General features: G+C 40.4%; 1 protein-coding gene across 3 annotated transcripts in view; it reads right to left on the bottom strand.

The window, feature by feature from the left end:
- Positions 1 to 16443, bottom strand: part of cped1 (cadherin-like and PC-esterase domain containing 1) — a 204975-nt gene that overhangs the window by 94041 nt on the left and 94491 nt on the right. For all 3 annotated transcript variants that reach the window (XM_072551535.1, XM_072551534.1, XM_072551536.1), the window contains 2 exons: positions 10873 to 11059; positions 9314 to 9482 (listed from right to left, as the gene is read on the bottom strand). In XM_072551535.1, the coding sequence (XP_072407636.1) occupies positions 9314 to 9482; positions 10873 to 11059 (356 nt within the window). The remainder of the gene's footprint in view (positions 1 to 9313; positions 9483 to 10872; positions 11060 to 16443) is intronic.

The following is a 16443-nucleotide window of genomic DNA, read 5'->3' as shown; positions in this document are numbered from 1 at the left end:
AGAAAGATTAACAGAGAGAATCCCATGCTCTGTTCGGCTCCGATAGCCTTGTGGAACTGCAAAGCAGGCACTTAATTGATTTCTGATGGCATTTCCAGTGGGATTAGGACCCTGAGTGAGGACATCCTGTCCAACTATAGCAATTGGCCAATCAAAGGCCAGCTGCTCTAGCACTTGGCAATGCCATGGAATAGCTGTTCTTGTACAGCACATCCCAAGATGGAAGAAGGACCCAGAGAATGGATGGGTATTATCACAGGAGGGTGGTTTCATGAGTAGGGGTTGTGTGGGGGGAGGTTATGGGTGCCAGAAGCCATGGTAGATGGGTGGCAGTCAGACACCACCTCTCTCCTCTTTATCTTCCCCTTCTACACAGATTAAAGGAGCCTCTTCCTCCACCCCATTGCCATGACACACCTCCCACCAACCTACTCTCAACTCTTGCCAACTGACAGCCTCTCTGCGATTGTAACCAATCAGGTGGGTTGCTTCTCTTTCTGTCCCACCTGGAGTTGAGATAACTGTAGTCCAGGCAGGAAAATGTCCATAGTTTGTCATTAGTTGACCACTTGTATCTTCCTGCCTGAAACTTAATTCCAGAAAAGGCAAGAGGCCATCTGGTTCTGGTCCACGGTCAACCCACTTAATTTTAAGTTGCCTCCAGCTTCCACTATGGTCTTGGAATGGAATCAGCTTAACTGATTGTCTTATGCCCTTCCTTGCATTATGTAAACGTATTATTTCAAATGAGTTTTTAAGGAACAATTTAACTATATATCTAATCAGTTGCAATGTTTGTAGATTTGAATCACTGAGGAACTGCAATAAGAAGACAACTTATCATTTTATGGGACAGACAACAATATATTTCAGTGGAGGTTATGCATGGAAAATATCTATTAGACAGAATGACACTCTTTCATTGTTCTTTCTAAGATTGTGATTACATGTGTCAACAGTTTCCAGATTGGTTGCTAAGTGGGTCAGCAATCTATTGCTTGCCTTTTGTTTGGAAGTATATATCATGTCAACAGCACTATATATTAGCAGGAAGATCAGAAGCCCAGGAGAACTCTGCACACTGCTGATTGCTTTAGTGAATGAATAAAGGTGAAAGGAGATGGATCATTTATGAAAAGGGAGGAACAAAACAAAATTACAGAAGCATGCTCATCTACTTTAGAAAATGAATTCTTAAAACAGAAATACTTTATGTGATAAAATAATAGATTAAAATATCAGCCTTGTGCTATATCTAGAAGAGATTCTAATTGCACTGTAGTGTGCCTTCTTCTGCAAAACGGTAGTACACTCTTAGTGTGAGTGGATGCAAAAAAAATCTGACCTTTTTCTGCTGTCTTCAGTTCACAAAAGTTGGTACCGATACTTATTACTATTGTAATAAATCTGCAGAAGTGTCATCACACCAATGTATTCATAGGTTTTCTGTTAGCACTGGTGCTTCACAATAGCAGGGACCTGTGTTTGATTCCAACCTTGGGTGACTCAGGTTACAACAGGGTCTTGATCAGATGGGCCAATGGGCTGAGAAGTGGCAGATGGAATTTAAATCAGATAAATGTAAGGTGCTGCATTTTGGGAAAGCAAATCTTAGCAGGATTTATACACTTAATGGTAAGGTCCTAGGGAGTGTTGCTGAACAAAGGGACCTTGGAGTGCAGGCTCATACCTCCTTGAAAGTGGAGTTGCAGGCAGATAGGATAGTGAAGAAGGCATTCGGTATGCTTTCCTTTATCGGTCAGAGTATTGGGTACATGTGTTGGGAGATCATGTTGCGGCTGTACAGGACATTGGTTAGGCCACTGTTGGAATATTGTGTGCAATTCTGGTTTCCTTCCTATTGGAAAGATGTTGTGAAACTTGAAAGGGTTCAGAAAAGATTTACAAGGATATTGTCAGGGTTGGAGGATTTAAGCTAAAGGGAGAGGCTGAACAGGCTGAGGCTATTTTCCCTGGAGCGCTGGAGGCTGAGGGGTGACCTTATAGAGGTTTACAAAATTATGAGGGGCAGGAATAGGATAGATAGACAAGGTCTTTTCCCTGGGATGGGGGAGTCCAGAACTAGAGGGCATAGGTTTAGGGTGAGAGGGGAAAGATATAAGAGAGATCTAAGGGGCAACTATTACACGCAGAGGGTGGTACGTGTATGGAATGAGCTGCCAGAGGAAATGGTGGAGGCTGGTACAATTGCAACATTTAAAAAGCATTTGGATGGGTATATGAATAGGAAGGGTTTGGAGGGATATGGGTCGGGTGCTTGCAAGTGGGACTAGATTGGGTTAGGATATCTGGTCGGCATGGTTGGGTTGGACTGAAGGGTCTGTTTCCATGCTGTACATCTCAATGACTCTATGACTCTATGACTGTCTGTGTGGAGTTTGCACATTTTCCCCCTCTCTACGTGGGTTTCCTCTGGTTTCCTCCCACAGTTCAAAGATGTGCAGATCAGATGGATTGCCATGCTAAATTGTCCTTTAGTGTCCAGGGATATGCAGGTTAGGTAGATTAATCAGTTATGAGGATAGTGTGGGATGCTGCACTGTAGTGATTCTGTTTATTAGTTAACTTTAAACTCGTTAACACATGCATCAGGCAGAGGTTTTGGATAGTGCAGTTTGGATGTAAGCTGTGGGCTACTGGAGGTAGGCTAAAGCCTCCAAATGGAGCTTGGGGTCATAAACATGGCATGATCTCATTTGGAGGGTTGGTGTGGACTTGTTGGGCCGAATGGTCTGTTTCCGCACTGTAGGGATTCTTAAAAAAAATTCTGATTTAACTTTACAGGAGTTTTAACAAACAAATGTCTACACTAAAGAAAGGCTGGTTAAAAGAGGTAGGCTTTTTAAAAAAAACCGAGGGAAGTGTAAAAGTGGAAAGATTTAGGAATGGAATTAAAAATCTTAGGGCTAAAGGCAGCTGAAGGCACAGCTGGAAATGGTGGTCAATGAAAATTATAGGATGGCGGAAAGGTCTGAATTGAAGGAGCTTATGGATTGCTGTTGGTCTGATGGAGGGTGCAGAGATAGGGAGAGGTTGTGTGCATCTGAAGCCAAGGATGAGATTGTTAAATTCTAGATGTACTTGCTGAGAAGCCAACTTAGATCTGCGAACTCAGGGATGATGGGTGAAAAATCATGTAGCATTTTAGGTTATCAGCAGCAGGACTTTCAATAAGATTACATGAATGGAACGAGAAAGGAAGGAGGCTGGTCAGGAGGCCACTAGATTAGTTGAATGTAGAAGTCAGAGTTAGTGTGAAGTTATTAAGTTGAGCAAACAAATTAAAAACAATTTCACCAAAAATTGACTTTATAATACTTGTTAGAATTATGACAAGAAGTCATGTCAGGACTGGAGCAAATCTAATAACAACATACTGACTGGTGAATGCATTAACACCTGCTAGCTAATGCCAGTATCTCCTATGGTTAACATCAAACAAAATTTAGATTAAAAAAGTTCCGTCTTAATGGCACTTGATCCATGGTCAACTATAAATACCACAGTAAAAGCTTTTGTTGGACTCCAGTTAAAAGGCATTACTGGAATGATTTAGACTAGCTCACTCAAGCACAATGTATCCTCACATATCTCCTTCAGTGTTATCATTCAAATACAATCTTGAACTAAATCATTGAAGCATTTTTAAGTAGACAGGTAGTAAAATGTGAGAAAACTTGGAAGAGGAAAATTATTTGTTGATACAATTTGTAAAAACACTTCAGCAAATGTAAGCTGACTACTTGGTTTAATCTTTATTGTTATGCATTTGGCATTAAACTCAAAGGTTAATAGTGAAAAAATAAAAACTTTGCATAACGTTAGAATTTCTTTTAAATATCTTGAACTTCAAATATTGATGTAAGCAATAACTCTAAGTGATCTGTGAGAATGAGAAAAATGACCCACTCATTTGAAATATGCAGGCCAAAATTTAACAAAACCAGAAATTGCTGGGAGAGCTCAGCAGATCTGGCAGCATCTGAGAAGAGAAATCAGAATTAATGTTTTGGGTCCGGTGACCCTTCCTCACTGGACCCAAAGCGTTAACTCTAATTTCTCCTCACAGATGTTGCCAGATCTGCTGAACTATTCCAGCAATTTCTGTTTTTGTTTCTGATTCACAGCATCTCCAGTTCTTTTGTTTTTTATTTAGGCCAAAAGCTAAGTTGTGGAAACCTCTACACCATATTTAAAACAAAAAAATGTCTCAAATATACAAGAAAGGAGGAAGCTGAGGCTGGAAGGAGATATGGAGCCAGGGCTTGCTGCTTAGTGCTATTATAAATGTGTAATTGGCCAGTAATATGTGGCGAAGAAGGGCTGTTCTGAGAAATGCAAACCACCACAAATTGCTGGAAGATTTGCAGTGTACAAACTTGCAAAAACAACATCTTACTCTTAACTTCCCCACAAGTTTTCTAAAATTGATGCATTGGAATATTTGTTTCTAGTTAAATGCACCACACAAACTTAAGGGTAGTATTAATGCCACAAGCAGCCTTTTATAGATTTGACATTCATTAATAACTGTTAATCAACCTCATTTGACTGATGAAGTGAACAATTTAAACAGTATAGATTCATTTGTTCTGGTACTAAGTTAGCACACTTTTCTAAAATAATAAGTTTTAAATAATAAATTTACTTTCCCTTTTTTTCTCCTTCTCTTGATCCAATTTTTCTTTCTGCCTTGCTTTAGAAGTCTCCAAAAGGTTTAAATATTTTCATTGTGAAAAACATAATGAAACAGGGGCCACATAAGTAGCAGCACCAGTAATACCTGCCCTTCAGGGAATCCATGCAGGTCTGCACTGAAGAATTGGAAGTGATACTAAACAAATGCATTTCTCCACCTTCAATTTGAGTAAAAACATTCTAATCAATTTTGATGTAATTTTTGGCAAATACTCATCGTATTTAAACAGGCATTCAAGAAACAGCACATCCAGGAAACATCATTTGAGATTTGGTCAAAGATAAATTTGCTAAGTGAGTTTTTTTTTTCAAGTACTTATCTAAATTCACTTGGGTCAGGTTAACCTACCTTCTCCATATCAGAGAGTTGCCTACAGTCTGAGAAAGAGTGAAAGAGAAGAGAAGCAAGAAAGGGGTTTAAGGTTTTGGTAGGAATAGTAGGAAAATGGAATAGATCAACTATGTAAGAACATTACTCCATTTGTAGTTTAACATCACAGTTTCAACTTACTATTTTATAGTATACAATGAGTTAACCAAGTTTAATAATGAGCAAAATATACCTGTGATGCTATAAGGAGAAAGTGAGGACTGCAGATGCTGGAGATCAGAGCTGAAAATGTGTTGCTGGAAAAGCGCAGCAGGTCAGGCAGCATCCAAGGAGCAGGAGAATCGACGTTTCGGGCATGAGCCCTATTACTGCTTAATATTTTTTGGAGGTCATAACGCCCAACACAAAATCTGGTGTTATTCCACAACATTTTGAAGCCAAGGAGCATCACACGAAGACCAGGCTAAAACCAGTGGCTGAAATCTGTACCAAACTGAATAGATCTTTCTGCTTTTACCCTGAGTGCATGACAAAAATCATGTAGATAGCTGGGCAAGCAAATGCACACTCTAGAAAACAGCTAAAGAATTTCTTAGTAAAAAATGAGAACTATCTAGAATAAAGCTTAGAATCATTTTGATTAGACAACTATAATGAGCTTGGCAAGTGCTTCCCAACATTCCATTAATGAGATGCTTGGTAATAAGCTTCTGCAATGTTCATTATTAATTAGGTTTAAAACGGTTTCGGTTCTTAAAGAAAACAAAACACTCGACATGGGAAATGCACAGGCAGCATAATGTGTTCCTCTTGGAAGCTGTGTTGCTATGACCTGCACACTATCTAACTCAAAGGCCTTGAACTTAACCCAGGATTACTGGAATGTACCAGCAGAGGGGAAACAAACATCCCTTGCTTCTGTCTTTGTAACCTTCAGCATGGTATCAGTTTGCACTGAAACTTGAATATCCAAGTGGGATTAAACATGAAAGAAAGCTCGAAAGAAAGACCCTGGATTAGAATTTGAACTGAAGAAAGGCCACGTTGCTGTCATTGACCTTTTCCCCCCGATGCATGATGCCAGTTGTGTTCAGTCAAGTGTCTAAGGAAGTCTCTATCAATTCACACCGTATTTAGCCTTTGGCTGCTGGGACAGATGTTCAGTTACAGAAGAGACAAACGTGAAACGTGCTGTTCAGTGGCATACCAATCCTGCCAGTCTGTGTTACTCCGGCGAGCGAGACAAAAATAAACCCAGTGCTGAGATTCACACAACCAAAATGATCTAGTAACTGCTGAGACACTGCTGTCAGTGGAAGCTTTCATCATCACTTGCATACAAATTGCTTTTACACATACACACAGCTCAATATTATATACAGATGTGTCAAAGATATATATTTGCCAACATTTTACCTAGAAGGATATCTCCAGTTTAAAAAGCTAGAGCAATATAGAAGAAAATTTGTATCACAATGGCAAAATCTGTAACTTTTCAATAAACCGAAATATAAATGGTATCTTTGCTAATGCACATGTATGCAGGATACCTATTCTTTGAAAAGGATAATCACATCTAACAGCAAACTAAATCATTTTCTTAACGGTGTAGAAATATAGGTTGTTGATAAAAGTCACACTACAGATATAAGGGCCGAATCTTCCAGTTCTGGAGGAAGGTCTGTCTAGAGACTGAAATGCAACTTTGTTATTATTTTGTTTATTTATTCAAAGGATGTTGATGCTGCTGGCTGGGCCAGCATTTATTGCTCGTACCTAATTACACTTGAGAAGGTGGTGGTAAGCTGCTGTCTTGAACCACTGCAGTCCATTATGTGTGGGTACACCCACAAAGATATTGGGGAGGCAGTTCTAGAATTTTGTCTCAGCAACACTGAAGGAATGGCAATTTACAGGGGAACCTCGATTATCCAAATACCAATTATCCGAAAAATGGATTATCCGAAGGAGATCTCGAGGTCTCGATGAAAACATTACAAAGATGTGTTTCCAATACAGTCTTTTGTTTACAGTGATTAAACAGGCACCGTCTCCAAATGACTGACCTCCTGCCTTCTCTCTCTCCCCGCACTTTCCCTGGAGTTCTACACTGGGGTGCACCCTAACCACACCCCTTTTCCCCAGATAATCTCTCCAACATTGTCCTGTACAGGGCAAAAGTGGAACCTGTCAAAAGGTTGCCGCACACTATTTGGAGACTTATCCCACAAAGCCAGCAGCAGCATCAGTCTTGTTGTTGGTGTCCACTCCAGCTTCCCCAGAGAGGGTGCATATTGGACGGGGTTGGGGGTGGAGTGTGGGGTTGGGGGCGGGGGAGGTGGTGTTGCAGGTGAGGGAGCGGGGGTGGTGTTGGACAGTTGGGGGCTGGGGCGGTATTGGATAGGGTTGGGGTTGGGGGGGTGGGAGGTGTGTTCAATGGTTGGGGGTGGGGGGAGGTGTTGGATGGGGTTGGGGGCAGGGGTGCAGTGTTGCATGGGGTTGGGGATGGAGGGCAGTGTTGGTCGGGGTTGGGGGCGGGGAGAAGTGTTGGATGCGGTTGGGGGCAGGGGGGCGGTGTTGGACGGGGTTAGGGGCAGGGGCAGTGTTGCACGGGTTTGGGGGCGGGGGTTGGTATAGGCCGGCGGCACACAGTGTGGTGGGCAGGCCAGTGCAGGGGACGGGTCTCGTGTGCTATGTGCTGCTGCAGTTTCCTGAACAGGGAGCAGACGTTAAAACTCCGAGCCTCAGGGGAAAGGCATTTAATCGATTAACCGAATAATCGATTATCTGAACAAAATAGTGCCCGCCCATCACGTTCGGATAATTGAGGTTCCCTTGTATTTCCAAATCAGGACGGTGAGTACCTTGGAGGGGAACTGCAGTTGGTGGTAGTATTCTCATGTGCCTGTTGCTGTATTCCTTCCAGATGATACTGAATGTAGTTTTGGACAGTGCTGTTTAAGGATCAATAATGAACTCCTTCATGGCTTTTAGCTTGTGCATACCTCTGCTATGGAAGGAGTGGATGTGATGTCAATCACACAAGTCGCTTCTGTCCTAGATGGTGTTAGGGTTCTTGAGTTGTTGGACAGCACTTGCTCAAACTCCTAACTTGTGCCTTTTTGGTGATGGATACGCTTTGGAGATTCAGGAGGTGAGTTACTCACAGCAGGATTCCTAGCTTCTAACCTGCTCTTGCAGCCACTACAATTATATGGTGAGTCCAGCTGGGTTTCTGGTCAATGGTAATCTCCAGGATGTCGTTGGTGGGTATTTCAGTGATGGAAATGCTATTGAATGTCAAGGGGCGATGGTTAGATTTTCCCTTGTTGGAGATTGTCATTGCTTAACAACTGTGAGGCACAAATGTCACTTGTTACTTGTCAGCCCAAGCCTGGATATGGTTCAGGTCTTACCGTACATGGACACTGTTGCTTCAGTATCTCAGGAGTCATGAATGGAGCTGCACGTTGTGCAATCCTCAGCAAACATCTTCACTTCTGACCTTATGATAGAGGGAAGACCTTTGACGAAGCAACTGAAGAAGGTTGGGCTGAGGACACTAACCTGAGGAACTCTTGCACAGATGTCTTGGAGCTGAGATGACTGATCTCCAAGAACCACAACCAACTTCCTTTGCTCTTTTTCCGTCTTCCATGCACCCACTTGTTGGGTTTCTTTAGGCAAATGCCAAAGACATGCAACCAGGTAAAAATGGTGGAAGCTAGAGCACTGACGGTAGCCTATACTGTTTGATACACTAATAATATCTAATAATCAAAAAACGTTGACCATTTATGTCATTTATTTTAATTATTTATCTTTCTTCTGTTTTATTTTAATTGATTTTTGAGCCCCTTGCACATTTTTCAGTTGCACAACTGAGAGTCAAAAAGATTGTGGACGCTGTATTACCTCAGACTTTCAGCAGAATGATTCTGGATAACTTGTGACCTGATTTTCCTTCTACTTACCCATCAAAGCCATTTACCTCTGCCTACCATCAGCTCTTTATGTCATAGGGGAGAAAGGGAAACAGGAGTCGAAGCTGCAAATGCAATCTACTAATGCAACACAGTGTGACCTTTCAAAGGTTCATTTGTCTACTGAACAACTAAAGAGAGTTGCTTACTAGTTTTCTTTAAGATTCAAGTCTAAATAGCAATTCTTTATTAATTTAAAGTTCTTACTACTTATTAATGATTTACACATTAAATCACAGTTGGTAATAAGAATTGGTCAGAAATACAGCAAAATGGTTACCTGCACAAAACTGCACATTGTAGTCTCATTAGGAACAGGCAAACTGGGCCGACCGTGGCGGTAAACATTGACAGTGTAGGTTGCTATAACAGTCGGTTGTTTGCGTGACTCATCCGATACTAATATATGAATCCTGTTATTTCCAAGGCCAAGAGGATAATTGGCAATGCTGAGGTTAGAAAAGGAGAATAAAAAAAATTGGTTAGATTTTTCACCTATTCCTGTCCAAGAAAGTGAAATGACTCTTTGTTCATTTCATGAGCTATTGTGCATGTGGCATGATCTTCTTCTGCAAACATCATCAGTCTTACTAACAGGATAACCTGTTCTTTAAAGCTATTGCCATTCTTCCAACATATGTGATGATAGATGTGAAAAATACCTTGTGCTTTAATTTACTACATGGGGTGCATTTTCCAGCAAACAAGAGAACAAATGAAAATAGAGTACAATTCAAAAATGAAGCTCAACTTCATTTTTCAGCCCCACCTACAATTCCCCTCTTATTAATGTGAGGACTAATGGAGGAGTTGTCCTTTCCTGCTTGCTCCAGTCAAATACCAACAATGCAGCAGTGTCTGGAGAACCACACCTACTTTGTCTTTGGCTCCCTTTAAGCCTTTACAGGGGCTATCACCCATCACACTGGCTTGCAGTGCACAGCCAAATCAGGGAGATTTGTTTGTTATGGCCAATTGATCAATCGCCATTCCCATGTATGCCCATACTTAAAATTAATGACTCCTCAAAATTGTGGCAGTGGTCAGCTTCTGACATGTAGCCATCAAAATATCCAAAGATGAGCCAGCAGCTTTCATGAATAGAACAGGTTATTAGTCAATTCACATCAAGCAGCATTGGGATCACTGTAGAACCATCATGGAGATTTGTACAAGTTTCTCAGGCAGCTGTCATCATGCAGCTCTCATTCCTCGCTCCACTATTACGCCCTTTCAGCACAAAGATGACTGCACAGGGAGAAGAACTACAACCTTGACAATTTTGGTCACACATTTCTACAGCATCATGGTCCATGACTTGTTCAGGACTAATCAGAATCATGGCATCACCAGGACCATCAATGAGAAAATTATAGGGTTATACAGCAAAACTTCAGCTCCCTGGATTGATCTACTGTTTTATTAAAATATATCACACCTGTAGTTGACCGTATGCACCATTGTTGTGTGTTTCATGTGATCAAACATGGCAATGCTTAAAGGTTCTCAGTTGAATGAAACTGAAGAACAACTGATGAGGAAGAATCGACTGAAGATGAGGGAAAAGGAGGACAATGAGCAAGCAAACTCGGGACAGAGGGGTCTGGACTAACTGAAAGAACAACACTTCCAGTCAATTGCTCTTACCATTCCCCTGAAAGGTGGAAAATAAAGCCCTCTACTCATTCAATGTGAGAACTCAATTAATCTTCTTCTGCATTCATTTTAGACATTGATATCTTTAGGTGAATAAAATTACTCAAAATTGTCTTTCAATAACACTTTGAAAAATCAGATTATTTTAAGCTCGAGCACTTATTTTTGTAATGAGCAGTTTACCTGGGTCCTTTTTTCTCATCCAAGTGTACCTGGCAGTGGCAATTGGCTGCTTGTGCTCTGATCTTCACTATCACCACATCAAAAGGCACTTCGGAATAGTACACTTTGATCTTTGGCGTAAAGACAGGATTCAAGTTCAGCTGTGGGCTAGTGAAGATGTGTGTAATGTAGGTCAGAGTATGTTTAGCTGTTTAAAACAAAACAAACCACTTAACATAATCAGAACCTCTCAAATTAAAAATAAGTGATTGTTTAGATAGTTAACTGCAATTAGGTTTGGGTAAGGTCCACTGAGACAGAGAAAAATAGTTTGTAGTGGAATTACTCAGTATAGGTTGATCTCATTTAGCCTCTTTATGGTTTCTTTTTCAATCTTTTATGTCCAGAAGTACCTTACACACAACTGAATTATTTTATCTCCAACACCGAATCACCTGTTGCAGTTTTCATCAACTAAAACGAACACTAAATCGCCATGTTTTCAATTGTTCGGTTTAGATGCAGAGCCCATTAAGGGCAATGTGATAACATCAAAGATGAGGAAGAGAGGGAGGGGATCAAATCAAAATGGGCAGCGCAGTAGCTGAGTGGTTAGCACTTCTGTGTGGCAGCACCAGGGACCTGGGTTTCAGGCAACTGTGTGGAGTTTTCACAGTTTCCGCAGGAGCTCTGGCTTCCTCCCACAGTCCAAAGATGTGCAGGGTAGGTGGATTGGCCATGCCTATAGGTTAAATAGGAAAAACAAGAGAAAAAAAAGGCAGTTGCCCCTCTCTCTCCACTCCAACTATTTTGCTTGATGTTAGCATTGTCCTGAATTGGCTTTGCTCGTAAATATTCAGTTGGCTGCACAGATATTTTCCTGGTGGTGGAGATGAAACTGCATATAATAATAAAGTCTATACACAAATGTCTTCATTTTTCTGTCTCACTATATTAAAAAACTACAAAATAAACCACGGGCGACAGAAAAAGTTTTTAAGAAAGGTAGTTGTTGAGGCCCTCTTGTGGCACAGTAGTAGGGACCCACTAAAGGCCCAGGTTCAAGTCCCACCTGCACCAGAGGTGTGTAAGTAACATCAAAAATAATAAATAGGCAGTTGTTATTGTGCTTTTGAAGTGTCCATACCTCTGAGCCAGGAAGTTTGGATTCAAATTTCACTATAAATACTTTCTAGTCAACCTGTTCAGAGATGTCATTATACACCTTTGCATCAGGTGTGAACTTGAACCTGGTCCTTGTGGTATAGCAGTAGGGACAATACCACAAGTGGTGCTATTAGATCAGATTACTTACAGTGTGGAAACAGGCCTTTCGGCCCAACAAGTCTACACCGAACCTCCGAAGAGCAATCCACCCAGACCCATTCTTCTACACTAACCCCTTCACCTAACACTACGGGCAATTTAGCATGGTCAATTCACCTAACGTGTACATTTTTAGACTGTGGGAGGAAACCCACGCAGACAAGGGGAGAATGTGCAATCTCCACACAGACAGTTGCCTGAGGCAGGAATTGAACCTGGGTCTCTGGTACTGTGAAGCAGCAGTGCTAACCACTGAGCCACCGTGCCGTCCACTATCTCAAAATATAAAGTGATTTGTGTGATTAGGATCCTTTTTTTAAAGCACAGTCTAAGACAAACTGATGTTGGACAAATCATTCTTTTCCTTCAACATCACTAAATCAAAGTTCTGTCATTCCAAGGCCAACAACATTGTTGAAACAGTTTCATTGAACAAACCCCATCCTTTATTCGTTTGTTTAACAAGGTAGAGCACCATCATTTTCAATCAATCAAAAATGCAATTAAGCTTTGCCATCAATACCCACATTCCACATGCCGTGCATTTAATTATTTTTATGCATACAAATGTTACCTAGATTTTTATGCATCTTTAACTCAATTTTTAAAAAATCCTCAATTTTAAATACAGTGGGTTTCTGACCTCAAAAGCCCAAACAAACTGGGGAATGGGTGTTGAGATGGCAGATGGCACGTGTCCCTGATTTTAAAGGTGAGCAGCTACACAATTAGATCCCACACCAAATTTCAAGTATTTCATTGAGGCTATGCCTCCAGAATGACACAAAGCAACTTAAGAGACCTCCAACCAGGAATGTGTGCTTGGATTCCAAACCAAGCTCGTTATGGACAAGTGGTGGAACAGGTAGAAGGTGGTGTTGAGATGTAATATAATGTGTGGAATCAGAAATTTGGGCAATGGGTGTTTAAGTAGTTGAGTCTGACTTGGGAAAGGCTATTGCAATACAGCACCATGGCACAGTGATAGTGTCTCTATCTCTGGACCAGAATGCCCAGGTTCAAGCCTGGAAGAGGTGTGTCATAACATGTCTGAGCAGGTTAATTAATATAAACACTAGGTCACATAACCTCATGCTTTCTCTCACTCCCTTGCAGCCTGAAGATGTCTCTGTACTCTGTAAATATTCTTTAGGAGTACAGCATGACCAAAGATATTGAAAACTGGACCTTCAAGGCATCATCAGCAAAAGAGTTTCTTGCTGATTGCTGCCTGCAGCAGTACTTCACAGAGAAACTGGATTGTTTGCAAGGCTAAAATTGTTTTACTTTTAAAGGGACCAAGAAGACTTTTATGAGCTATTGCATTTTTTCATTGGCATCCAATAGATCCCCTGACCATGCATTTTGTGCACAAGAAGTCTCTTCTAATGAAAAGAGACCTGCTTCACAAGGAAATGTTGGCATTCCCTGCTATCGGAGTTGATGTGTTCACTGAGTAAACAATGCTGAAAAATGTAGGGTGCAATATGCTGAAATACACTACCTTTTGTGTCCTTTAATGCTGCAGTCAGTAATGAAATGTGTGTGGGAACTGCATTAAATATAACGTCCACAATAGACATGTGGACCTAAAGGAGCAAAAATAAATAATTCCTGTTCATTTAGAAAATAAATCACTAATATTCATGTATAATTCATTTATTTTACTTTATGTTGTTTCTAAGACAGGGCAACCATCTTATCACACAAATTACTGTAAAATCAGTACTAAAAATAGTTAATTAGACAGGCATTGATCTCCCTGAAAATCTCAGTGAAAATGTTCCTGCGACATGTATTGTTGTTGAGGGTTATTAGTGACCTAACCTGCACAGAATTCTATTGCTGCATGAAAGAGGTCATTGTAAAAAAAAAGGTTATAAATGTGTGCTATGTAACAGAGTGACTGATCAGCATGACTGTTTGTTGATTTATTAGACTCCAGATCAACCAACTTTCAAAAAGATAGAATTGCTGCTTTTACATTAGAAATAGTAGGTAATAACTTTTTAAAGTTACTGTAGATAGTGAATAAAAGATAAGAAACAGCAATCATAGGGAACTAGTCTCAGAGGGTTCAAATGAGGTCAGAGTGACAGTTAAGCTTGAGTGGTTTGTATCTATCATCTGAGCACAAAGGAAATTATAGTTTTTCAACCAGTCTAATATAATATATTGTGCATTTTTCATTTTATCATTTCTGTATATTTGTTTTGGACAATTTTTCTATCATATAGAAAGGTACTGATAGTCATTATTGGCTACATTATCTCACAGCACTGTCACTTAACAGCACCTGTGATTTTGGTAGGCATCTGAATTGTTAATAAGATTACAGTGTTGATGACTTAGGAAGATTTCCTAAAGACACCAGGTTCATTGATGCTTACAGAGGTGCCAGCACTTCTTTCAGCAAATTAAACTGGCTGTTACTTTTTCCAACCATCATGAGTATTTAAGCCTAGTAGTAGCAAGCTAGTGACTTGGTTTACTGCTCAATACACTGTACAGACATCTCCGAGTCACTGAGCATGATTCGGTGATCAGGAATAATTTAGCAACTCAATTTTTAAAAGAACTGTTTAGTTGCTTTCAGTTATTCCAATGTAAAGGACTTTTGATGACATATAATTTTTTTTATAGAAAAGGGACACACAGCCAAAAGATGACCACAGATATAAATTTGCTGGTTGTCTGGAAAGTCACTGTGAATCCATGGAATATTGGACCTATAGAGTGTTTGGCAAACTTCAAACAGAGAGACTTCAATGGATGAGATGGAAAGCAGAAACCTGATTAGCTCTCTATCCAAAAATTATTTCATGTGGATGGCGTAAAAATTGCAGTTAGGATGTGTTAGCCCTTCCAAGCTTTTACAGCAAAAGGGTTAAAATCCATCTGCAACCTCTGGTCGGTGTGTTCATGGACTGATGTGCTAATGAGAATTAATATGCTACGTGGGTCTCAATTTGAGGGTAGCCATTTCTGTGCTTCAGGTAAAAGGATATTTTGTTCTAAGAGTTGGAAACCAGGCAAATCAGTGAAGTCACCGTCAAGAAGAAACAGGACAAAAACCTGCCAGCTAACTGCAGAGCCAAAAATCTTGAAATCAATTTCTTTAGTACCAATGTCAGCATTGCTGGACCATCCAAATTAAAGGTGGTAAAATCTTACCACTCTCTCTTCATGGAATACAGAGACTGATTGGTATACCTTTTGTGTGTTTTTTTACTCAATTTCACATTTATGTGTGTTACTTTTTTTCACATTTAATAGCTAACAAACTCACACTTTCTTCAACTAAAGAAAGCCTGGTAAATCTAGCCCCTTTTAAACCATGAATATTTTTGAGTTGAAAAAGAAAATGTCCACAAAGTAAGGCAATTAAGCTTGCTATGACCATCAGAGGGAGGAATTGGATTAACAAGGGAAACCAATTTACCCTCTCCATCCAGGAACATAACCATTTAGGTATATCCCATCTGGAATCATAACAAACTGGGGACCTTCGCCTGGTGACCAATTGTAGTATTACTGCTGCTGAGTTCCCTCGATTTGTTATGCACAGTTGGGTTGTTGCTCTGCACTGTCCCTTTAAGACTGACAGGTGGCTATGCATTGGCCTCTGAAGTACATAGTCCTGATTGCTGCTTCACTTTACACCCACAAAGCCGAGAGTGAACATTGACTGATACTAACTTTATATTTCACATTTATCAAGTTAATTGAATTTAAATTGCTCAGACACCTTTGAGATTAACAAATGGCCACAAGGTTATTAGTCCAGTAACATAAACAGTGAGCATACAGATGATGGTGCTCCCTGCTTTGCAGCACAATTACTGTCACCTGCACAAGGATGCTGATCAGCTAAATGTGGAATTGCCCCATAAGATGGTAAACTCACAATGCATTCATCATCTGCTGGGCACTTCCTGAATATGTTTACTGACCGGTAGGGCAGTAGGTTAATGGGCAGCAATGATATCAATCTAATCATTTCTCATGTTGAATATAATCAAGAGGCTCTTGTTGCTTAGAACCAAAACTTAGTATCTTAACAGACCTCATGAGACAGGAGCTTGTGTAATCAACCAGAGTACATTTGAACACAAATCCAGTAACTAAAAAAACAGCTATGTCTATTATGGAGTCATAGAGCTGTACAGCATGGAAACAGACCCTTTGGTCCAACTTGTCCATGCTTCCCACATAACCTAAATTAATCTAGTCCCATTTGGCCCATATGCCTTGAAACCCTTCCTG

The sequence above is a fragment of the Chiloscyllium punctatum genome, chromosome 32 (assembly GCF_047496795.1).
Source record: "Chiloscyllium punctatum isolate Juve2018m chromosome 32, sChiPun1.3, whole genome shotgun sequence".
NCBI lineage: Eukaryota > Metazoa > Chordata > Chondrichthyes > Orectolobiformes > Hemiscylliidae > Chiloscyllium > Chiloscyllium punctatum.
Note: the sequence above shows the minus strand (reverse complement) of the source record. Positions and strands in the feature narration are given on the sequence as shown.